The 23,748-nt window shown below is 44.0% G+C and overlaps 2 protein-coding genes across 3 annotated transcripts in view; one reads left to right on the forward strand and one right to left on the reverse strand.

Moving 5' to 3' along the window:
- homer2 (homer scaffold protein 2) overlaps nt 1–15,673 on the reverse strand; it is a 45,660-nt gene extending 29,987 nt beyond the window's left edge. Inside the window, exons 1-2 of one of the 2 annotated variants that reach the window (XM_034108213.1) lie at nt 15,621–15,673; nt 15,466–15,504 (exon numbers count right to left, since the gene is read on the reverse strand). In XM_034108213.1, coding sequence (XP_033964104.1) covers nt 15,466–15,467 — 2 coding nt within the window. In that variant the 5' untranslated portion in view covers nt 15,468–15,504; nt 15,621–15,673. Of the gene's footprint in view, nt 1–14,814; nt 15,445–15,465; nt 15,505–15,620 lie in introns of those variants that run through there. The other variant, XM_034108212.2, reaches the window with a different exon arrangement.
- A 54-nt stretch (nt 15,674–15,727) lies between these two features.
- On the forward strand, nt 15,728–18,973 carry LOC117465342 (RNA guanine-N7 methyltransferase-activating subunit-like protein). The gene is made up of 3 exons (XM_034108214.2): nt 15,728–15,833; nt 16,077–16,247; nt 18,110–18,973. The coding sequence occupies exons 2-3, from the start codon at nt 16,078–16,080 to the stop codon at nt 18,306–18,308; spliced, it is 369 nt and encodes a 122-aa protein (XP_033964105.1). The 5' UTR covers nt 15,728–15,833; nt 16,077; the 3' UTR covers nt 18,309–18,973.
- The last annotated feature ends 4,775 nt before the right edge of the window (nt 18,974–23,748 follow it).

Here is a 23,748-nt window from a genome sequence, read left to right on the forward strand (position 1 = left end):
GTGTGTGTGTGTGTGTGTGTGTGTGTGTGTGTGTGTGTGTGTGTGTGTGTGTGTGTGTGTGTGTGTGTGTGTGTGTGTGTGTGTGTGTGTGTGTGTGTGTGTGTGTGTGTGTGTGTGTGTGTGTGTGTGTGTGTGTGTGTGTGTGTGTGTGTGTGTGTGTGCAAACTTCCCTGCTTTGGAACGCCCCCCAGACAGTCCAGAGATAGTTACCGGACGCACCCCTCACACTGTAACATTAGTCACGCGCAGCCGGTCATAAACAGAGTCAGACTTTCAGCGAGTGAACGGGTCGTTGTGTGTTCCGCGTTGTGCGTGTATGAAACTGTAAGTGTTGTTACTGTGGCATAAGCACCTGTTTGTATCTATATGTTTGCATTTCGTATGTAAATAACAGTTTACAGACAATAATCGGCGTAGTATTGTTTACAGTAGGCCTACTTGTTTGCCGTAAGTGTCACTGCCTGTTAAATATTCAGTAGTTTCACTTTCTGTCCGCTATGACTGTAGATATAATTATATTTGGTATGTACGATCGCCATATATGTCCAGTCTCGTGCTATTGCGGTGAGCTGTGTATACCTTTATGCCTCTGTCAGCCGCCATTACCGCATTCACAACGTTATCCCCCTGTAAGCCGCCATTATCACGTGTTAAAACAAGTGAGCCCTCTTGCGGGCATTTCTGGTATTGTTTACCATGCAGCTGACTGTTCCAGTACTTATGTGTATGTACTAGAGATGTTAAGATTCACCGATTCGCATCGGTGCACCGGCATAAACGTTCAAGATGCAAGTGCACCGGTTGAAAGAGTGCACATCGGCTACAGTTTGGGTTGAACCGGGTTGAACCGGGTTGAACTCGCGATGAATCGATTGCGTAGCGTCTTTGCATCGGTAAAAAACCGATTCAAAATCCCCTCATCTTGTCAACGCTCAGCAGAGACGATCTTTGATATTTGGTTCGCCACTACGGAGGCCGAGAGTCTCAGTTATTAACACACGGAAGTTGAGGAGAAAGAGAAACACAGCGCACCGAAAAAAACCTACAAATCAAACGTTTGGCAACACTTCGGATTGTTCAAGAAAGACGGTGTAATAGTCCTTTATGCTATATAGTTGACCGCAGGTCATGGAGAGTAATAAGGTATCCGTAGACCTTTGTATGAGGTATCTTTATTACTCAACAGGTCTACAGCCATGATACAATAGCCGCGTTCACACTGCGGTACTTTTCCCACAAAGGTTCATGCGAACTTAGTTCATGATCGCGTTCACACCAAAAAGAGCCGGTACTAAAAGTAGTTCATGCGAACCTTTTTACCCCCTCGAAAGTCCCTGCTAGAGAGCAGGGACTTTCGAGCGGCTCTTTTTTGAGAAAAGAGCTATATTTCTGATTGGCTGGGCGGATTGCAAACCACGCCCCGTAAAACTCCCAAAAAGTTTTGTGAAGCCGCCATTTTCTTATCCTCGCATTAGCATTATTAGCATTAGCATTAGCCCAGCGCAGAAACGCAGAGAGACTAACTTCTGGCAACACAAAATAAAACATGGGAGCGGTGGAGATGAGGAGGTGTTGGCGTTCTGGCGATTTACTCGGAAGGTAGAAGCTGCTGGGAGTCCCAGCAGCTTCAACTGAAGCCAGTCCCCAACTCCGGGGACTTCCGGCCGGGGACTTTGGGCTGCAGTATACGCCGTGAAGTGGTTTGCAGCCTGCCAGTAAACCCAAAGCAGAAGAAGAAGAAGTGACGTCAGCGGCTTCATTTGCCTAATCCACCCCCAGGGACTTTTTCTGGTGTGAACGCGATCTGTACTTAGTTCATGCGAACTAAAGAGTTCGCATGAACTAAGTTCGCGAAAGTTGTGAAAGGTTATTTGTATTCTTTATTGTTCCTATAGAACCCACTGCTTTCTGCTCACTGGTGAGTTAGCCTATGAATGAGTGTTAAGCACATCAGGCTGGCAGCTGTATGGGCATGGCACCATGGTAGCTGTTATTTGCACATTGTTAATCATGAGCAATGCATCCTTACATTGTTTAACTGTGAGGTGTTATACAATTGTACTGTAGCCTACTCTGGAGAGCTTTTTAAGGTAAAAAAATAAACGGCATGATGGGATGTGCAGTACCAAATATGTAAAGCACTTTTTTGTTAATGTATGATTTGACGCATATCAGGAATACAACTAAAATCCTCTGTCGTACCATATTGAAGTATCATTATTTTCGCATCATGTTGAATCGCATCGTATCGCACCGAATCGCACCGAATCGCATAATGTTGAATCAAATCGTATCGAACTGTATCGCAACAGGGGTGAATAGTATCGTATCGCATCGCCTGTGAGTTATCCGACCAGCCCACCTCGGTACCGCTAGTAAATTGTCGCCGGAGGGGGGGGGGGGGGCGGGGGGGGTGCTAGTGACTTATCCGACTGGCCCACATCGTCCGACCGGCCCACTTCAGTACCGGCCCATCGGGAATCGCCACTGCCAGCATATGACGAGTCGCCCAGCCAAGGAGGACATGTCGGTTACCCTGTAGCAGCACATCACCCTGTTGGCACTCCAGATCACAACTGGCAATGATTAGAGGCACGCTGGCAGACGATTAGCAGGCAGATGCAAGAGCTAGAATCTGAAATGGACAAGGTAAAGATCATCTCACATCCACAAAGTGCCCTGGCTTACCCTTCATACCACTCACAACAGTTTACTGCATACCAGAGTCGCTACAGCAGCCTCCCTCAACTGGAGCTGTGTTGTCCCACAAACCAACGTATGGAAGAAACAGGTATACTCTCATATCCTCAAGCTCATCCTGCTCCTCTCCAAACATCTCCTTCAACGTCTCCACCTCAAACACAGGCGGCTCCTCCTGCACCGCAGACACCGCAGACTTCCCCCGCGGCGTCAGTTACTTCTGCTGAACAGATGCAGCCCGCACCTCCTATGGCTCCAAGAGCTTCTTCAACAGAGATGCATTCTGCACCCACTGCTTCGCTGATGCAGCCTGCGTCACCTGTCACTTCTCCTGTTGTGGTACAGCCAGAACCTCCTGCCTTGTTAATACATCCAGGTGTTATTCCTGCTCCTGTTGCATACCCGCAGTCTGCGCCAGCTCCACCGGAACAGCCATATAATGCACATCACCGGTACTGGCAGACCACTCCACAGCCATATCAGCCTATGCAGTATGCTGCACCACCTCCAGTACATCACCCCTACATGGTGCAGCCTCCTAACATACCCAGTATGATGGAGATGGTGATTGCATCATCATATGGTATCCCAAAGCCAAGATTAACCATCTTCAGCTCAGGAAAAGAAACTGATTTTCTTATGCTCAAAAAGGGATTGGACAGCGTGCTTGGCCCTCACCAACACCTGTCCGAGGATTATAAATACCAAATCCTCCTCGATCACCTCACCTTTCCATCTGCACTCCAGGTAGCTAAGAGGTACATAAACAGCCCGACTCCATACACAAGTGCCATGCAAACCCTGACCCAACGCTATGGTCAGCCAAGACAACTGGTTCAGGGAGAGCTTAAAGCCATCTTGAACGCTCCAGCAGTGAAAACTGGTGATTATCAAGCGATTGAAGATTTTGCAGCATCAGTTGGCACTCTGGTGGGAATGCTAAACACCATGGAAGGCCCCTCATCATCCAAGCTGAGATGTGGGTCTCATGTTGACACCTTACTCAGCGAACTCCCTCCTCACTTCAGAGACTCGTTCGCTGAATACTGCTTCAACAGAGGAATAATCCAGAGTGGTAGTAACCTCACATATACTTTCCCTGACCTAGCTGCGTGGCTCGAGAGGAAAGTACAGACATTACAGATTTCACATTGAATAACTGTCACATGTCCAGAGCCTGCACACACAGACAGTAAGGAGTGAAGAGTGGCTAAGCCACAGAGAGTCAGACCTGCTACTATACTGCTTGGTAGCCAGCAGGGAGCCCAACACTCTAATTCATCACCTGCTGCTAGTACTCCTGCCCAGCTAAATAAACATGAACGTTTTAAGCCCTTCTGCCCTTATTGTAAGAACCAGGAGCACTACCTCAACGCCTGTGCCGACTTTGCTAAACTCACTAACACCGAAAAGGCAAGCTGGATAAAGGATAACAGAAATGTTGGAGGTGTGGGCACACGCCCGAAAACTGCACCTTAAAGAAGCCATGTGCAACCTGTGGACAACAACATCTTATCATACTGCACGATGTGGCCCTCACAATGACTGTACTGACTGTAACTGCTTCCTCCAGTGTGGTCTTCACAAATCAAGTGAGCCGGTCAGGCAAAGTAATGCTTAAGGTTGTCCCTTGTCCGACTACAGAATGGAAAGAAAACCCTGGACACGTACGCTGTACTGGATGATGGCTCTGAAAGAACCATCATACTACCAGCTGCTGCCCGCCATCTCGGCCTCCTCGGACAGGAAGAGGTAATATCCCTCAGGACAATTAGGCAAGAAATAGTGCAGGTGAAAGGAGCTACTGTGTCATTCAAAGTGTCAGCCATGACGAAGAAAGGTGCGAAACACAATATCAGTCAGGCCTTTACAGCTGCCGAGCTGAATCTGGCAGAGCAGTCGCGTGCAGCTGAGTCCCTGAAGCAAAAATACAAACATCTTAGGGACATCCCACTGCCGTCCTTTAATAAGATCAAGCCCATGCTGCTCATCGGGTCAGATAACACATCTGATCATCCCCAAACAGCCTGTGCGCACAGGCCCAACAGACTGCCCAGTGGCTGTATGCACGGCACTCGGATGACCATCCAGTTTCCATCAGCAGTCAGCAGGTGAGAGCAACTGTCTCCATTTATCCGTCCTCTCCCCTTCAGAGGAGCTGCATCAGAACGTGGAGAAACTTTGGCAGCTCGACACACTCCCCTTCAGGAGCATCAATGAAGTGACCCGCTCTGGTGAGGATAAAGCAGCCATTGAACTACTGGAGGACAAGACTGTACGTGTCAAAGTTGACGATGTGTCTCGCTACGCCACTCCACCACTGCGTAAGCAAAGTGCCCCCTCTCTGCATGCACCTCCTACTGCAACAATGGCTCTCCTAAGAGCTACAGAACGTCGTCTGTCTAACAACCCTAAGCTATCTGCAGTCTACAATGAGGAGATCCATAAGCTGGAAAAGGCTGGTTATGCAGTGAAGATAAGCTCTGAAGAAGTGAGCAACTCCAAGGAGTCATGCTTTATTCCCCACCATCTTGTACAACACAATGGTAAACACAGAGTCGTCTTCAACTGCTCCTTTAACTACCAACAAGCCTCTCTTAATGACAATCTGCTTCGTGGACCGATCCTGGGCTCAGCTCTGCTTGGTGTGCTGCTGAGGTCTAGAGAGTATTCTGTAGCCATCAGCGGAGACATACGTGGCATGTTTCATCAAGTGCGTCTCCTCCCTGAAGACCAACCACTGCTCCGCTTCCTGTGACGAGACGGGGAGACAGATCGCAGTCCAGATGTCTACGAGTGGCGTGTGCTGCCCTTCGGGACCACCTGTAGCCCATGCTGTGCTACATATGCCCTGCAGTGCCACGTGAACGACCACAGCAAAGACAATGAAGAGGTAGTTAAATCTGTGATGCACTCATTCTATGTGGATAACTGTCTCCAGTCTCTGCAGTCCCAGGACCAGGCCAGAAACCTCATTGACAAGCTGAGATCAGTCCTTGCCAGCGGAGGCTTCGAAATAAGACAGTGGGCCAGCAACATGCCAGACGTTATCTCACACATCACTACAGAAGCCAAATCAGCTGAGTGTGAGCTATGGCTAAATGCTAATAAGACCGACCCCCAAGAGTCTGCGCTCGGTCTCCTGTGATGCTGTTTTACCGATACACTGGGATACTAGCACCGTGCTATTCCTTCACCCAGGGGCGGACTGGGACTAAAATTCAGCCCTGGAAACTGACCCAGTCCGGCCACATGAAATCCACTGTTTATTATTTAAAGTTTTACGTCCGATTCACTCCTTTTTTCCTCTCTGTACACAGCTCCAGTTTGATCATTGGCCTGTCATCAGATTTCATTTGTAGTTGCTGCTGTAGTGGAAGTTTAGTAAAATTATTTTTGATGAAAATCAAATCTCCACCCTCCATAATTGCACTGGCTTCAGTTGCTTGCTACTTTTTAAGGGCAGTGATGACAGTTACAGTACGAACTGATTGGATTGTGAGGCATGACGTGAGCCTCATCTGATTGGTCAATCCCTCAATTTTTTTTCACCAAGGGAAGACAATTTCGGCTGGCCTCCTCTCGCAAACAGAGAGTGCAATCTACTGTTTCACCATAACATCTAGAGGGGCGCTGTTTCACTCTTTGTAAAATACTCAGAGAATGGGGGAGAGACGGGCCGGCAGAATAATTACCTAAACTAAACGAAGTGTTTTTATTTATTTATTAATATTATAACTACAATGCAAAAAAACAGGGGAAGCCTGGCTCCCCTTGGCCTCCAGGAGAAAACGCCACTGAGTTCAAGGGATCATTCTCACCCACCTCTTGCTCTTGCCCTGCACTTGTATGTGCCAGTTGAGCTGGTTCTTCCAGCAGCTCAACTCTGTCCCTCATCATGAACGCAGGAGGCTGGCTGTATATATCTGAACTCGCGCCCTCATCATGAACGCAGGAGGCTGGCTGTATCTGAACTCGCGCCCTCATCATGAACGCAGGAGGCTGGCTGTATCTGAACTCGCGCCCACATCATTCTCTTCATCATCTTGCACTTGTTCTAAGCTGCTGATGATAGTGCTTGTAGCAGCGCTGCTGCCAAAAAGGTCTGTCAATTTGCAACATGTATGCTTCACCTGCGAGTGACATCACCTTTTTTTCTCTTGCCTTCTCGGCTCCACCTTTTTCTTTTCGTTTTCTTTGATTTTTAACCATGTTTTTTCATTCTCCCTGTCTGCCGCGGCGTCTAATCCCTCTTTTTTCTTCTTCGTGTGTGATTATTTGGCATAAGAACCACACAACTGCATTAGCGGCCGCTGTCGCCCTCTGTCGGCCGTCAGCGCAATTTAAATGATGACGTTAAACCTTTTTTTTTTTTTAAAGTGCCGGCCGTCAACGGCCCTTGACGACCGGCCGTTCTGTGGTTCTCCAGATTCTACAGATGGCCAGTCCGCCCCTGCCTTCAGCTGAACCCACCTTGAGGTACGTGTACCGAGTACTGGCCAGCCAATATGACCCTCTCGGCTACATCATCCCCTTTACCACACGAGCCAAAGTCATAGTTCAAGCCCTCTGGAAGAAGGAAAGTGGATGGGATGCACCACTGCCAGACGAACTTCTCCCTGTGTGGCAGGCCTGGGATAGAGAGCTGCCAAATCTCCGGAAAATCAGCCTGCCACAGTGCTACACTTCTGATGTTCCCGACATTACCCCCGCCGACCTACACATCTTCTCTGACGCCTCTGAGAGAGCATACGGCTCCGTCTCCTACCTGAGGATAGAAGACGACAGAGGTAGAGTGCAGGTGTCATTCGTGATGGCAAGATCACGTGTAGTAGAGATGGGTCCTGATTCATCCGGATCATTAACCCGGATCCTAGAAATGAGCTGGTCGTGACGAGTCTCCCCTCTCCATTAACCCGAGTCCTTTGAGTCCTACACCTGGTGTGACGTACAAATTAAAACTATACATTGCGTCACTCGCTACTCTCCTTATAACATGTAAAATAATATTACAACGTAGCCCAGTCCATCTGCCTACCCTTTAGCAAGTAGGATAGCTTCCAGAAGTTATCGTTTGGTTCAGGGGAGGGGACGCGGAAGTGAAACTTCCTGCAGAGTCGTGGGGACTCTGGATCTGCTATGCACGGTCGGTTAGGAGCTGTAAGTTACGGCTCCTAACCGTGCATAGCAGATCCAGAGATCCATACTCGTCATGTGCACGAGCATAGCCGCGGCCGGGAAGACATTTTACTTAGGGGGTGTGGCCAAAAGTGGGGAGAGATTAACAGTAACATGTTGCAGCCCCTCCTCCAGCTCCCGGCTCCCGTGGCTATATTATGCACGAGTCAACAGCAGACTCAGAGATTCGCAAATCCTGACTCACTGTGCAAAACACAGCAGACTCGTGCGGACTCAAGAGCCGTAACCGTATAGCAGCAGATCCAGGGATCCAGCAGACTCAGAGATTCGCAAATCCTGACTCACGGCCCGTCCACACAGCGGCGTGCGCTGACGCTTGCCGGCGGGCGTGTCTGAAACTCGACCAACAACCAATCACATGAATCTCCCGCCCCTGACACACAAGCAGCGGTTTGATTGGCTAGAGCTTGTACTGGCATATGATTCGATTGGCTGACGCCTCTTCCGAGGCGTCAAAAGTTGAACATTGCTCAACTTTTGCAGCGAGCCACGCCAGCTACGCTCCGCGTCGCTTCCCACGATGCATTTCGGCTAAAAGTGACGTCACCCCATTCAAAGTGAATGGGGAAGCGTCAACGCACGCCGCTGTGTGGACGGGCCGTCACTGTGCAAAACATAGCAGACTCGTGCGGACTCAGAGCCGTAACCATATAGCAGCAGATCCAGAGATCCAGCAGACTCGTCGTCATGCAGGAGTTAACAGCAGACTGAGATTCGCAAAATGACCCTTTTTTTTGTGATCAACATGTTTTATCAAAGCATAAGACACGACTTTACACACATTTAACACATACAAACACCAGTATTGCAATGATTACGCAGTCCATGAGAAGATAGGAGGGGGGGGGGGCATATGATTAGATCTATACACACTGTTTTCATGACCCAAATATGTATATATGTTCATTTTAATTAATTTCTTATTTTTCATAGTTATTTTATCATGGGTGGAGATACTGGGTGAAGATATGCTTGATTTCTTTGTGTGTGCATTTAAAAAAATAAGTGTTTTGCATTATATGTATATAGTTATTTAGTGGGAATGCTGTTTACAGCATTTCAACTAACTGTTCTTCTACGGACAACATTTTTATTATTATTATTCCACCGGTATTTTGGCCCTCTTCTTCTCCCGGATTGAACATCGCAGAAACTCCGTTCAAACATCAAAACGTTCAGCTCGGTCAAGAATCGATGGCTATTACTTTTCTCATTCATAACTTTCATAATTCCAGAGATACATCCCATAATACATCACATTTTTAACATTGAAGTCAATGGAGGAAATCTTCAGACTTCAACAAATCTTCATGCGACTTCAACTGCTAACTGTTCATTCATACTTTCACTCAGAAACCTCATTCCAACTTTAAAATGTTACAAATCTTTCTGAAATTATTCGTGTAAAAAAACTTTTAAATCTGATTCTTACTTTTAGAGATATTAACATTTGTTCAGACCTTGTTTTAGAGGTTTTATTCACATTTTAACATTAACTAGAGTGCGTGATGTCACAGCTAGAGGGTAAGAAATCTTGAAATGTGCCTTCATATATTTTAAAACTCCCATAATTCCCAAACCCTACATTCCTGGGACATCATTTTTCATGATAAACGTAGGAAAACATCTCGTAGCTTGGAAAAAATGACAAATAATTATGCAAAAAAAAATTCAACAAAATGCCTCTTGAGGGCATGAAGTGACAAAAACGTTCAACATTCCTCCATTGAAGCTCAACAATTCTTGAGAAAACGGTCGCAAAACAGTTGTGTGATTACTTAAAAACAATGATTTATTTGAAGATTTTCAGTCTGGCTTTAGAACACATCATAGCACAGAGACAGCTCTGGTTAAAGTCACAAATGACATTCTAATAGCCTCAGACAAGGGACTTGTCTCTATTCTTATTTTGCTCGATCTCAGTGCTGCATTTGATACTATCGACCATGATATCCTATTGCAAAGACTAGAGCACTTAGTTGGCATACAGGGAACTGCTTTAGGCTGGTTTAGGTCCTATCTATCTGAACGCTCTTAACGATGAATCTTCCACGCAAACCAAAGTTAGCCATGGAGTGCCACAGGGCTCAGTGCTCGGACCTATTTTGTTCACATTATATATGCTTCCGTTAGGCAATATTATAAGGAATCATTCTGTAAACTTTAATTGTTATGCGGATGATACTCAACTATATTTATCAATCAAGCCTGATGAAATTAATCATCTAAATAAAATTCAAGACTGCCTTAAGGACTTAAAAACGTGGATGACCTTAAACTTTTTGATGTTAAACACGACCAAAACTGAAGTTATTATACTTGGCCCGAAGAATCTACGAAAAAAATTATCTAAAGATATACTAACTATGGACGGCATTAATTTGGCCTCCAGTGAGACTGTAAGGAATCTTGGTGTTATATTTGATCAGGATTCGTTGGAACCGACAGCTGTAGATACGTCCCCTCTGAAGAGAACCCCGCTGACGACATTACAAGGGGAAAGCATCTACTGGACTTAGCTAAGCCCAATCGCTGGACATCTGGCCCGACTTTCCTTCAACTGCCTCCAGCCGACTGGCCAGCTAACCCCATGGTTAGTTCTGCGCGCGCACACACACAGAGGAGACGCGCAACACCACTTTCTGCGGCAACATTGCAACAGCCGAGCCTGCGGCTCCAGATCTAACTCTTCAAATCATGGTCTGAACTACTTGAAGTCACCTACCAATCCATGCACGAGGCGGATGCTCCATGCATGACTGCATCCAGCCGACTAGAGACAGAGGTTGTCCTGCTTAAAAGAGCACAGCAAGAATCCTTCCCTGCAGAAACGACCGTACAATCGGGGAAACAACTCAGCCCTAGTAGTCGCTTGCTGCCACTCTCTCCTGTATACGACCAGGCTGTAGGACTAATCAGAGTGGGAGGCCGTCTCCGGAAGGCAGAGAAATACCTGAAAGAGGACACCATCCTATAATCCTGGCTCCAGACCACCCTGTCACCAAGCTGATTATACAGAACTACGACAAACGTTTGCTGCACGCAGGTCCCGATTGTGTCTTCGCAGAGCTAAGGAGAACCTACTGGATACTTCGCGGACGGCAAGCAGTCAAGAAACATCAACATGCCTGCGTTGAGTGTCGCAAGTGGCGGAACAAACCTGTCATTCCTAAGATGGCAGACTTACCCGCTGCACGGCTATGCATAAACAAACCACCATAGTGGTCCACTGGTGTCGACTGTTTTGGCCCATACACCATAAAGATAGGCCGCCGACACGAGAAAAGGTGGGGCATTATAGTCAAGTGCCTTACTACACGGTGTGTACATTTGGACGCTTTATGTAGTATGAGCGCATATTCCTTCCTGCTCGCGCTGCGACGCTTCGTGGCGAGAAGAGGGAAACCCTACGAGATCCTCTGCGACCGAGGAACCAACTTCCGGGGAGGTGACCGCGAGCTGCAAGAAGCCTTTGCGGCACTCGAGCCAAGCCTGAAGGAACAGCTAGCTGAACAGAGTATCACCTTCAGATTTAATCCACCACTCGCTCCACACTTCGGCGGCACATGGGAACGGGAGATCAAATCTGCCAAAGCTTCACTGCAAGTAGTCCTGAAAAACCAAACGTTGCCTGTAGAGGTCCTGATGACTGTGCTAGCGGAAGTGGAGAGAATACTCAACTCCAAGCCCCTCGGCTATGCGACGTCTGACATTGCTGATCCAGACCCCATTGCACCCAATCTCTTGCTCATGGGGCGGCGAGACGCATCATTGCCACAAGCAGTGTATGGCGACTGCGATCTGCTTGGGTGCCGTCGCTGGAAACACAGCCAGGTCTTGGCCGACCACTTCTGGGCCCAGTTTACACGTAACTATCTCCCTAACCTTCAGCTCCGTCGAAAGTGGCACACTCCTACACCAGACCTAACCACAGACCAGGTCGTCATGATCATCGACCCGCAACTGCCAAGGGCTCTCTGGCCAGTTGGACGGGTAACCAAAGTGAACCCGAGCGATGATGGTAGGATACGCTCTGCAGAGGTGAATATTAAAAAGGCACTACATATATTCGACCTGTGGCGAAACTCATCACACTTCCTGAAATGCCAGAGGACTGACATGCCTACCCCACATTCTAGCAGGGACATTTGTGCCATTACAAATTCATCTAGCGAATTTGGGTGCGGCTGTGCAAACTTCCCTGCTTTGGGACGCCCCCCAGACAGTCCAGAGATTGTTACCGGACTCACCCCTCACACTGCAACGTCATTAGTCACGCGCAGCGCGCGACCGCTCATAAACAGACTTTCAGCGAGTGAATGGGTCGTTGTGTGTTCTGCGTTGTGCGTGTATGAAACTGTAAGTGTTGTTACTGTGGCATAAGCACCTGTTTGTATCTATATGTTTGCATTTCGTATGTAAATAACAGTTTACAGACAATAATCGGCGTAGTATATATATTGTTTACAGTACTTGTTTGCCGTAAGTGTGACTGCCTGTTAAATGTTCAGTAGTTTCACTTTCTGTCCGCTGTGACTGTTGATATAATTATATTTGGTATGTACGATCGCCATATATGTCCAGTCTCGTGCTATTGCGGTGAGCTGTGTATAACTTTATGCCTCTGTCAGCCGCCATTACCGCATGCACAACGGTATCCCCCTGTAAGCCGCCATTATCACGTGTTAAAACAAGTGAGCCCTCTTGCGGGCATTTCTGGTATTGTTTACCATGCAGCTGACTGTTCCAGTACTTATGTGTACGTACGGTTCCTAGCAGGAAATCGTAATGTAACTATTAGGATTAATATTGTCATTCACTAATTTGATCTACTCTGTTTATTTATATTTCCTAGATAACCACAACATAACAAACGAACATCCTGTAACACCATAACTCCTGTGAACAATTAAAGTTTGGATATCTACACCCCCTGGATTGCTGCAATCTTTCTGACAGAAGATTTAGGCCAGACTTTTATACACCAGCATTCTTTATTCATAATTTCACATGTGTTGTATAGTTAATACTTAACTCTAACTCCATAGGAGCATATAGCAGGGCCACCTGAATCCTAAAGTTCCCTCTGTCTAACACACATAGACACACAAACGCTTTTTTACTGAATATATTGACCCGTCATTAAGGGCAGGGCAGGACACATTGACTTATTGACACATTGAAGGGTAACCCAGATGTGAAATAATGCACGACTAGGCAAGCCTGTAACCTCAACTTTAATTTTCCCTTCTGTTTAGTTTGTTTCAATGTTTACTTTAATCACAAGCAGAATGCCTTTATTTGTCACACAGAGGGGACATTGTCATTTACCCATCAGTGGTTGTAAATCAGATAGAGCTGAACATATTAGAGATTAAACAATATATTGACCAATCTGTTGAAAAAGCAGAGTTTCAGCTTTTCAATTTTAGGGATGTCTTTAGAGACCTAAGAATGAATAACCATGGATATTCTTTGCAGCAATAAAAATGAGTAATGACAAATAAAGATAATATGTTGGGGTTTGGTTGGGCATAAAACAAGCACTTCTCAGGCTCTGAAAACTTGTAATGGGATTTTTACATTATGTTTGGACATTTTATAAACTAAACTAACTAAAAAAAGAAGATTTAGGGATTTTGAAAATCATTATAAATTATCATTATCATTATATACCCTAAACAAATCCTAGCAGTTTGCGGTCCTTCACAGTAGGTTTAGAGAACAGTTGGCCAAATGACATTTCCTATGAGTCGTTTGTCTCTGCCTGCAAGTATTCAGCTGTCATGTGAAACTACAGGTACTACAGGTACAGGCACTGACTGAAACCAGAGAACCAGACAAATGAAACGTGTTGCCATGTCTCGGTCAGTAGGTGTGACCTCCTGTCCTAGCCTGGCTGCTGCTGGTCCACTGGGCCAGTTTCATCACATCATACTGACTCACTTCAAACCTGCTGGGCGAGTATGCCAAACTCCTGAGAGGGATTCCAGACTGATGAACTGGTTTCTTACACATTAAAAAAACATGTCTGCTCAAGAGAAACAAGCTCTCTGGGTGCCAGTTTAAATTAATGACAGAACATTAATGCTACTTAATATACACACTGTTCCTCATATTTTATACATAAATCAAGCATCCTTAATGAATTGAAGCATTTATGAAGTACACGTTAACTATTCAGTGACATCTTTGATTCTGTAAAAAATATAATTACACTAAAATACTATTTCAACACTCTTAGTAAAATAAAATCTATGCAAACAGGGAAAAGTAATCCAGAGAGAAAATCTATAGTAGCCTATATGCAGATATAAAACGAGCTGGCAATTGCATAACTATGGCATTGAGACAACATTCACACCACAGTGAAAAATAATGCACTGTACCCGGTATACACACACACACACACACACACACACACACACACACACACACACACACACACACACACACACACACACACACACACACCACACACACACACACACACACACACACACACACACACACACACTTTATTAGTCGGCAGTGTTGACTCTGCCACCTCCGTACCCTCTCAAAACCATATTCCTACAAATAGCAATTAGACTGATCCGCCTAACGTTCATACCTGACATCAAGTATTTTCACACATGGAATCTGAATTTCTCAAAAACAAGATGAAATAACCTCTTAGATTACCCACATTGCCAAATAATCTGGCTATAAAAAAAGAAACCGGAGTCTTCCACCGCTGTCAAAACGCATTGATGAGCTTTGGGTGAAAATCGCAATGCTAATCAAATGTAAGTAGATGATTGACTCTACATTTGTAGAGGTATTTTGTAATTTTCACCACACAGAGACATATAACATTACAGTGCAGGTGTCATGAAAGGCGCTCTGAAGGGCAGCATTTACTGGATTACTCACCCCATTGCCGCGGATTGGAGGAATAACTCCTTTTAATATATCAGGCTCTTTCTGCTAAGGGTTTACAGGAAGTGTGTTTTAAAGCGCAGTCAAAGTCCGCAGATGATAAGCGGTCCAAAGAGTAGAACAAGTCCTCTCGCCGCTGACAGACAAGTGAAATGTGAGAGCACTTCTTCTTCGTAAACTCGATCAGTGGGTTGTCAAGCTCTTTCTCACAGAGCCCCGGTCCTTCAGGAAGTTTTTTCTCTTTGCTTGTTTTTTTTCCTCTTTAGAGACAATATATCCCAGTTCGGAGTGTGTCTCTCTACTCGCTGTCTTCCAGTAAATCGGCACTGATGAATTAAGTAAATGTTTCCCCGCTGCCTGATCGCTGCGCAGAGTTTCTTCCCCCGACGGGATTGTGTTTCATTGTGAAGGGCAGCAGCAGCAGCAGCAGCAGCAGCGACACGGAGCGGCTCCACCTGCCCACGCTGTGCCACAGCCGCCCACACTGTGTTAAACCTGGGGTTTCTGCGGTTACTGTCGGGGCTTTAGCGCAAACTGTGGTCCGTAACCACGACATATTTAAAAGCGAGATACATTATTAAAACTAGGTGTTAGAAACCGACCAACAACGTGTTGGTCGTTTTGAGTGACTTCAGTTGCACTTACATGTTGTCAGTGAAGGCTTTCAGCAGTTGGCACTTTCTCCTAAATTTGTTTTTAATTAACGGTCACAGAAACAAATAATTAGATGTGCCTCTCATTAGCATCTTTATCTTAACATATGCTTAGATAACTTGAGTTTAAAGTAGCACATTACATACTTTAAACGAGTATATGTTGACCGTTGGTCCTAACTGGCAGGTAACAGTCAGCAATCACTGGCAGGTGTGTCTGTGTGCGCGCTCCCGGAACCATTTAATATCTATCCTTGGTTCCGGGGGGAAGACTTTCAGCGACGTACTGCACCGGGATATCTCCAAAGGTAGCGGTATTAGTTCTGAGGAAAATACATACAACATTCACGTCCTTTAAAGGTATGTTTTAAATTATAGCACTAAAAGGCGTTTTTGGGCGATTTTTCTGATACATGCATCTTTAGCTAACGCTAGCTAATCGCATCCAGATCAGTCTAGTTGTTATTGTTCCGCATGGGGGATTTGTCTTGAAGCAAAGTAAAAACAAGACATAGAAACGGAATAACAACGTGTTGTGTTTACTATGTTATTAGCTCTGTTCTGATATCCATTGCTTATGTAGCTCTTCGTCTGTATTATCAGCATGGCCGAAACCACGGAAACCCGGCAGAGCAACGAGGAGATGTTTGCCAACAGATTCACATCAGATGACAGAGAGTACCAGCAGTATCTGAGCCGTCCAGCTGACCTGCCTCCCATGGTGGAGGACTGGAGGAGCCGCGGGGGGGCAAACCACAGGGGCGGCAGGGACAGGTAGTGTAACTTTAGCCTTCATATCCTGTAATCTACCTTCCTATTCTTATTATGTGTGCATTATGACAATGGTTAACAGCGAATGTATGATAACCAGCTTATTGTAAGAGTGCAATAGTGTCATCTTGGAGCAGTGTTCAATAGAGCTAAGTAAAGTTAAGTATTGAGATATGATTGAAGTACACTGTTAAGAAGCTTACAAGTTACATTCAAGTGTAAGTGATTTAGTATTGCACCACAGAGTTAGGGGACCTTTCACAGATGATACATGCACGTTTGTTCCATAGTTGTTGAACCTTTTGGTTGATTAGGCCTGTTTTACATGACACAGTATATATTTAAATGTTTTTCTATTTCAAATAGGTCTGACTTGCCTCTTTCTTCTATCAGGCTTAACCGTTTCAAAATGTGATCAGAAAACATCTCTTTTAATAACTTGTTGGTGTAATCACTAGGGTTGCCAGAAACTGACCATGATCAAAATCGATTATTCGGCAGCCCTGGCGAATAATAATCGATTATTCGACCGACCCCCTCCCCCCCGCGGGAGAGGGGGAAAAAAAGGAATTCTGTTGTTTTCTTTACTGTAACATGTTTAACAGTACAAACAACAAACAAGCATGTCATCACAACGACGTGGCCTTGAAGTGAAGTTGGTAATGGCCGGCTGTGCTGCGTCTTTCTCTGTAACCTCTTTGGCGTGCTTCGCACTCAAATGCGAACGCATTGTTGAGGTTGAGCTGTGATAGACCAACATCTTTTCGCAGAGCTTGCATTTAACTTCCTTTGGACTTGTAAGTTCGAAGTAGTTCCACGAGGAACTCTTTTTACCTGCCGCTTTGTTCATCTTTAGTCGCACGTGTGAGGGAGAGGGGGGTCGGTGTGTAGCGTGCTGCAGCAGCAGTCTGCTCTGCACGCAGGCTTCCTCCAAGTTTACAGTAAAACAAACTGGTGGTGTGACCAATGACCATTTACAATTATTAAAAATAATATTCGATTATGGAGACTGTAGCGAATAATCGAATAATCGCTGGCATCCCTAGTAATCACAGTAGAGTTAGAAGCTAAAACAACCTTACTTGTGTTTCTCTTTCCATTCCAGGTGAGGTTTGTTGATTTTGACTAATTCGAGTTAACCAAGTAAAATTAAATTAGTATTTCACTTTCTGAAGTCGACATTATAAAGTAAATCCTGTTTGATGACTAAAGCAAAACTAATAAATGATAGATGCAATATTAAAGAGAAATCATGGAGACCAAAGGCAAGTTTAAACAGACAGACAGACACTGTACTTTACTTTGTAGATTTTATTTTATTTACTTAAAGGTGGGGTAGGTAAGTTTGAGAAACCGGCTCGAGATACACTTTTTGTTATATTCCATGGAATGCTCTTAACATCCCGATAGCAATGAATATCTTAAGTGCTTTGACAACAAATCCATAAAGAAATGTCATCTGTGGAAGCCGTAGTACTGTAAAAAGCACGACCAATCATTTTAGCCGGCTCTGCTAAAATAACTGGATGGCCTACCTGCCTGTCAGCCTTCCATCTGTGCACAAACTTATCTCGTGCCCTCATTGGTCATGTGCGCGTTTGTGAGTGTTGGAGGAGGGGCTCTGTAAGGAAGTAGCAGATTTCTTCCGGCTGTGTATTTTCAAATTCTAGCGCACTCGAGCTGGTTTCTCCAACATTACCTACCCCACCTTTAACTGCTTTAACATGCTCTTGAGGAATAACCCCGGTTATCCACCAGCCTGAATTCTTAATATTTATTCAAAGGAAACATTTCCTGCTGTCTTGACTTGTAATGCATGAGTCCGTTGTTGTTTTTATTGTTAATTTCTATCGGTCTCCCTCTAGGTACCAGGACCGTCGTGGATGGGGAGGAGGCCGAGGTGGATGGGGAGGAGACCGAGGCTGGAGAGGGGACAATCGTGGGCAGCAGGACAGAGACAGAGACAGGCACTCTGGGCATGGCAGCCGGTATCAATCCGGCCCTCCAAGCTCCAACCAGGGATACAACTCCTATAATCAGAGACCACATTATGACCGCTACTGATCTTGAATCTCTCAGGTGTTTTCAGTATTCATTGTCTTTCAACTTGCATTGCAATCCATGTGGCAATGTGCATCTGTTGATTTGTTTGTGTGAATCGCATTTGAACATTCTAGGTCTGATTAATTTACCAATATGAACATTATACTGACTGTCATTGTAATTGTGCATAACTTTTTTTATATTTTCGGAGAATTATTTCTGAAATGTGACTGCATACAAAGACAGATCCTGTTTAACACCCACTTACCATTTCCATACATAACAATCATAATTTCCCCCCCATACTGCTTCTTTTTGCTCAGCCCTGTAATCTCATTAAATGTTATTCTTATATTTGTAGGATGGATAATAAGTGCATAACGTTTTCAATCCATGAACTCTCATTGAAAATGACAGTGAAAGTTTTATTTTTTAGTAAATCAATTAACAAAATAATTGTTCCTTATTTAACAAAGAAAATGTTTTTTGTTCATATACTTTTGTAGCTATGTCTTTACGTGCTTTAATATCAGATTGTTACAAATTATACAGTACAGTATTGTTGCAAACAGTGATCCACAAATTCAAGAGGAAGTATGGTTGCAATGCAGCTTTATTTTTCTGTGTCACATTATATAAGACAACTGATGAACTTAACTGTTTTCAATAAACATGTATTTTCTTAATGTATCGCTTCTGTTTTGTGAGGCTATTGGGTTCAACACTAAGCACACATTTTAAATTGGGGAACAGACAGAATTCTGCAAGTGCATAAAAAAGAATTACCTTTTTAAGGTTAATCGATTATTAAAATAGTTGGTGATTATTTTTCTGTCGCTCCACCAATTGTTGCAGCAATAATAAGGATGCCCCTCACTACATAAAGCTGAACAATATCAGTGTTTTACTCACCGTATTAAGGGGGGGTTAATTTAATCATATTATGCTCCTGATTTAGGCTTGGGTGACACAACAATCTCCATCCTCGAGATACATTTTGATTCCTTTGAGTGAATGCTAAAGAAGTACACAGATTTTTAAAGTTTGTAGAGTTTTGGGATCAAGGCCATCATAGAAAATTCCATGTTGAAGTGATGTAATTAGATGAGTAGCACAGAATATATTGAATTTGCTCAAATAAAAGCTTATCTTAAACAATTTTTTGTTTCCATCACCAAAATATGTAACTATACAAACGTATTGTTTGAAATAATCTCACGACGGGCACAGAAATTGATAATTTACTGAGGCCACATTGTCTCTGCCTTTAGTCTAATGGGTGGCATATGAAATTAAATGGGCTGAACAACTCTACTGTACGGAGGGAAAGCAGCATTTAGAGTAAATGGCTCAGCAGAATACCCAAGACCAATAGTTCACACTCTGAAAAGCAACTGAAATATTTATGGTCATAATTTATACATTATTGCTACATGCATCATTGGCTATGGCATAGCTCATTGCCTAAAGATGTCAGTGCTCGTGTATCTCAGTACTTTCATAGAAGATCTCAATTAGGCATCAAATGGGGACTTTTGGACTTATTGGTCCACAACACAAGCTCTGCATTGTTTCCTCGCTGCCTAAGTGCCATTCTGTGGTTTCTATTTGTGGCCGTGGTGAAGACTGGGTTAACAGTTCATTTGGACTTCAGCAGTGCAATCAGCTGTGAGGAAGGAGGGGGAGGTTAGGGGAGAGTGTGGGGGATGTGCTGAAACTGCCACACAACGAGGAAGGCTGCCATCACCACTGTAATCAGTTCAGATTAGAGAAACTTCACCCACGAGCTCTGTATCTTTACAGAGCAGGGATTTGCTGCAAAGAGACAAAGACATTTTGTGCATCCATTTTTCCAAGGGGGGTTAAGCTCACTTACTCCCATAGGCACTACCTTAAGCGTCACCATGAGGTTCATTTTTGGGGTTTTGAGAGGCATGTCTTGATACTTTTTCAGTGGATAGGCAATAGACATTTTAGTCGTCCCTACTACACGATGAGTTGATCCATCAACTTTTCAACTTGCTATTCTTCAAGTCAAACTTTTCAAATTTTCAATTAGTTTTATGTCCAAGTATTTTCAAAACTTGCACCGTTCCCATCAGCCTCAGCTTTACTTCATGTTTTGTGCTTACTAGCCAATGTTTGCATAATTACATGCCAAATGAGTTCATAGACAAATATTACACCTGTTGGCATCATCAGTGCAACTTTACAATCACGTCTGTAGACTCTCACAGGAGAAAATTAGCTTCACAGCTAATATTACGCTTACAAATGACTATTCTTGAAATACACTGGCATCTTCCTGAAATCCATGAGCTCATCCCCAAGCTTCTCTCGACTACTGAGACTAATCCAGGGGTCAACCTGTTAATCTGTTCCTTTGAGTCCCACTGAGCATTAAGTATCTTTTACTCATTCATTGCACTCATCTCTTTAAAAGATCATTTGGATTTGAAACTTAGTAAAAAATATTAATAATAATTAATGCTGAAAACAAAATCAGCACTACAATGCATGTCTTTAGTTGGGTTTTATTTGAGACCTGTTTTTCTTCCTCTGATAACTTACACCTTCCTCAGACTTGTGTTTTTGTTGTATATATAACAAACCAATTTAAATCCCTCTGGTTGAAGAATTCAAAAATAAACTTGCCAAAGCTTGCCAATGAAAAAACATAATGTTATTTTGTTCTTCATCCTTCTCTCTCCCTTTGCAGAATTATTTTAAAGCCTATTGCATTTTAATGAAAAAGCTGTTAATGCAGAGTGAGACTTGGAGAGTGGAATAGAAGGGAAACAATGGACAGAGCCACAGTGAGTCCCTCGCTCCGGTCTGCCGGGCTGTCAGGCTTCATGAGGCCTGTTTGTGACGATGCAATGTGACAGCAATGGAGACAGTGTGCTGGGGGCCATGTCCTTGATGATGAACTCATCCACTACAATCATCACTCTTCCCCCCCCCTGCTTTGTAAGTGCATACAGACATACACGTGTGCGTACAAAACCCCACAAACACACACACACACACACACACACACACACACACACACACACACACACACACACACACACACACACACACACACACACACACACACACACACACACACACACACACACACACACACACAGAGACACTGCATCCCCCAGCCCCTGCAGCACTGGGCGACCTACATCTGGTGTTGGAGTGCAGGGGCTAAGGTTGGCCCAGGCTGGCCTGCCCCCTGCAGACAGTGGGGCGTGTTCATGTGACGTGTATTCGAATGGCGGTGTACTCTTTTTGTTCAAACGAAAGCCCCTAGCTTTGTATGGTACATACATTGTCTCCCGTCACATGAACACACACGTGCAGATAACATTCATGCCCTCCTACATGCACTTAGACTTGAGAAAGGGCCGTAATAATCACCGCTGCACATCGGATTTGGCGACATCTTGTCCCCTGCTCATCCAACTGCATGCTCTATAAGCTAATCATGCAGCCGCTCAGGTCATCCATGTAAAGACAGTGGACTATGCTGCCGAGGGGAGCTTGTTAGTCTGATTGTATCTAGTGGTATGACTTCTATTTGAAGAAGATGCAGGCAGGCTTTAGTGATACCCAGGGATGAAATAATTACTCAAATGCTTTACTTACTGTAGTACAAGCAATGTTAAAATGACTCATTTGCAAGTGCAATCAAAATCATACTTAGATAGCTACAGTAGCTGAAGAGAAAAAAAGTAGACTTTTTTTCAAAGTTGTTGTATCTGTCTTTATAAGTACACTTTTGTCTGAATATACTAATGAAGACAGATACAAAAAATAACAATATATAGTAATATATTATGTAAATGACCTAATATTAGCCACCAGCTGTGCATGACCCTTTCACTTTTCATTTACGGTATATAATGACATAAACTGAATGAACTCCATTTATTTTTTGTCATGTGAACTACAAAGTGAGAGAAGTCACAGATTAGCACTTCCAGATGACTTGAAGAAACATCCAGTGTTTCAGTGGCTCAGGAGTTAGTGATGTTAAGTCTACAGTTTGTGCACCCATATAGAGATCCACTCTCAACTAATCGAGTGGCCCATGGTGGTGGTGGGGTTATGGTATGGGCAGGCGTATGTTATGGACGACGAACACAGGCCACTCGATTCACAACATTACCCTAACCCTAACCCTACCCCTACCCCTCACACCAGATACTGACTGGTTTTCGGACCCCCCCAATAAAGCAAAAATGCATGTTTCAGAGTGGCCTTTTATTGTGGCCAGCCTAAGGCACACCTGTGCAATAATCATGCTGTCTAATCAGCATCTTGATATGCCACACCTGTGAGGTGGGATGGATTATCTCGGCAAAGGAGAAGTGCTCACTATCACAGAACAATATTTGAGAGAAATGGTGATTTTGTGTATATAGAAAATGTTTTAGATCTTTGAGTTCATCTCATGAAAAATGGGAGCAAAAACAAAAGTGTTGCGTTTATAGTTTTTGTTCAGTGTATGTTATTTGATGGCCAAATACATATTTTTGCCAGTCTTACTTTGGTTACATTAATGTGTGCAGTGCGCACACACACACACACACACACACACACACACACACACACACACACACACACACACACACACACACACACACACACACACACACACACACACACACACACACACACACACCCTCATCCCTGCAGGTTGATTTTGCTGTAATTTGGTCGAGACACACAGAGAGAGCTGGATCTCACACCAGAACATTTAGTAAAAGGATTTACATGAGGATTTGTATAAATAAATTAAACAGCTAGATTATTGCAGGATATGCTGCACACACATGTCACACATTTTGGGATTGAGCACAGTCTTCACAGACACAATTCAGTTCTCAGAAACATCTTCTAAAGGAGTGTGCAAATGGTCTAATGTGGGATAAACAAATCTGACTGCACAAAATAAGATTTGAGATAAAAACAGGACTGAATAAATCTAACTTAAACCTAATTTCTTAAAGGTAGTGCTTTGTCAAAAATATTTACACACTGACATTTTGAATACATTTGTATCAGTAATGTAGGCATATGACTAAGTGGGTTAAGGCAAATAACAGAAAAACTAGAACAGTCATGCATATACAGTGCTACAGAAATAAGTTTTGAAATGCAGGTGGGTTGGCTTAATGAGCTCCGGCTTCAGCTGAAATCTGTTCAATCATTGCCATAATCTGTTTTTTGATATTTACTCATTATCTTGTGGTTTAAGCAGTCTGGCTTTTCAGATTTTCAAATGATCATACATATTAATAAGTTGTGGTTTTCCAACATACAAAACACAGCATGATAAAATATAAACCCAAAGTTTATAAATTAAGTTTTAGGCCCTCTATATAAATCAGGCCACAAATGACTGAGAAACTTTCTCTTCAAGGCCACTTTCAATATGATGTTCACCAGTTTTGAGTTGTGCTAC

This window comes from Pseudochaenichthys georgianus, chromosome 3 (assembly GCF_902827115.2).
Source record: "Pseudochaenichthys georgianus chromosome 3, fPseGeo1.2, whole genome shotgun sequence".
In the NCBI taxonomy this organism is placed as follows: Eukaryota; Metazoa; Chordata; class Actinopteri; order Perciformes; family Channichthyidae; genus Pseudochaenichthys; species Pseudochaenichthys georgianus.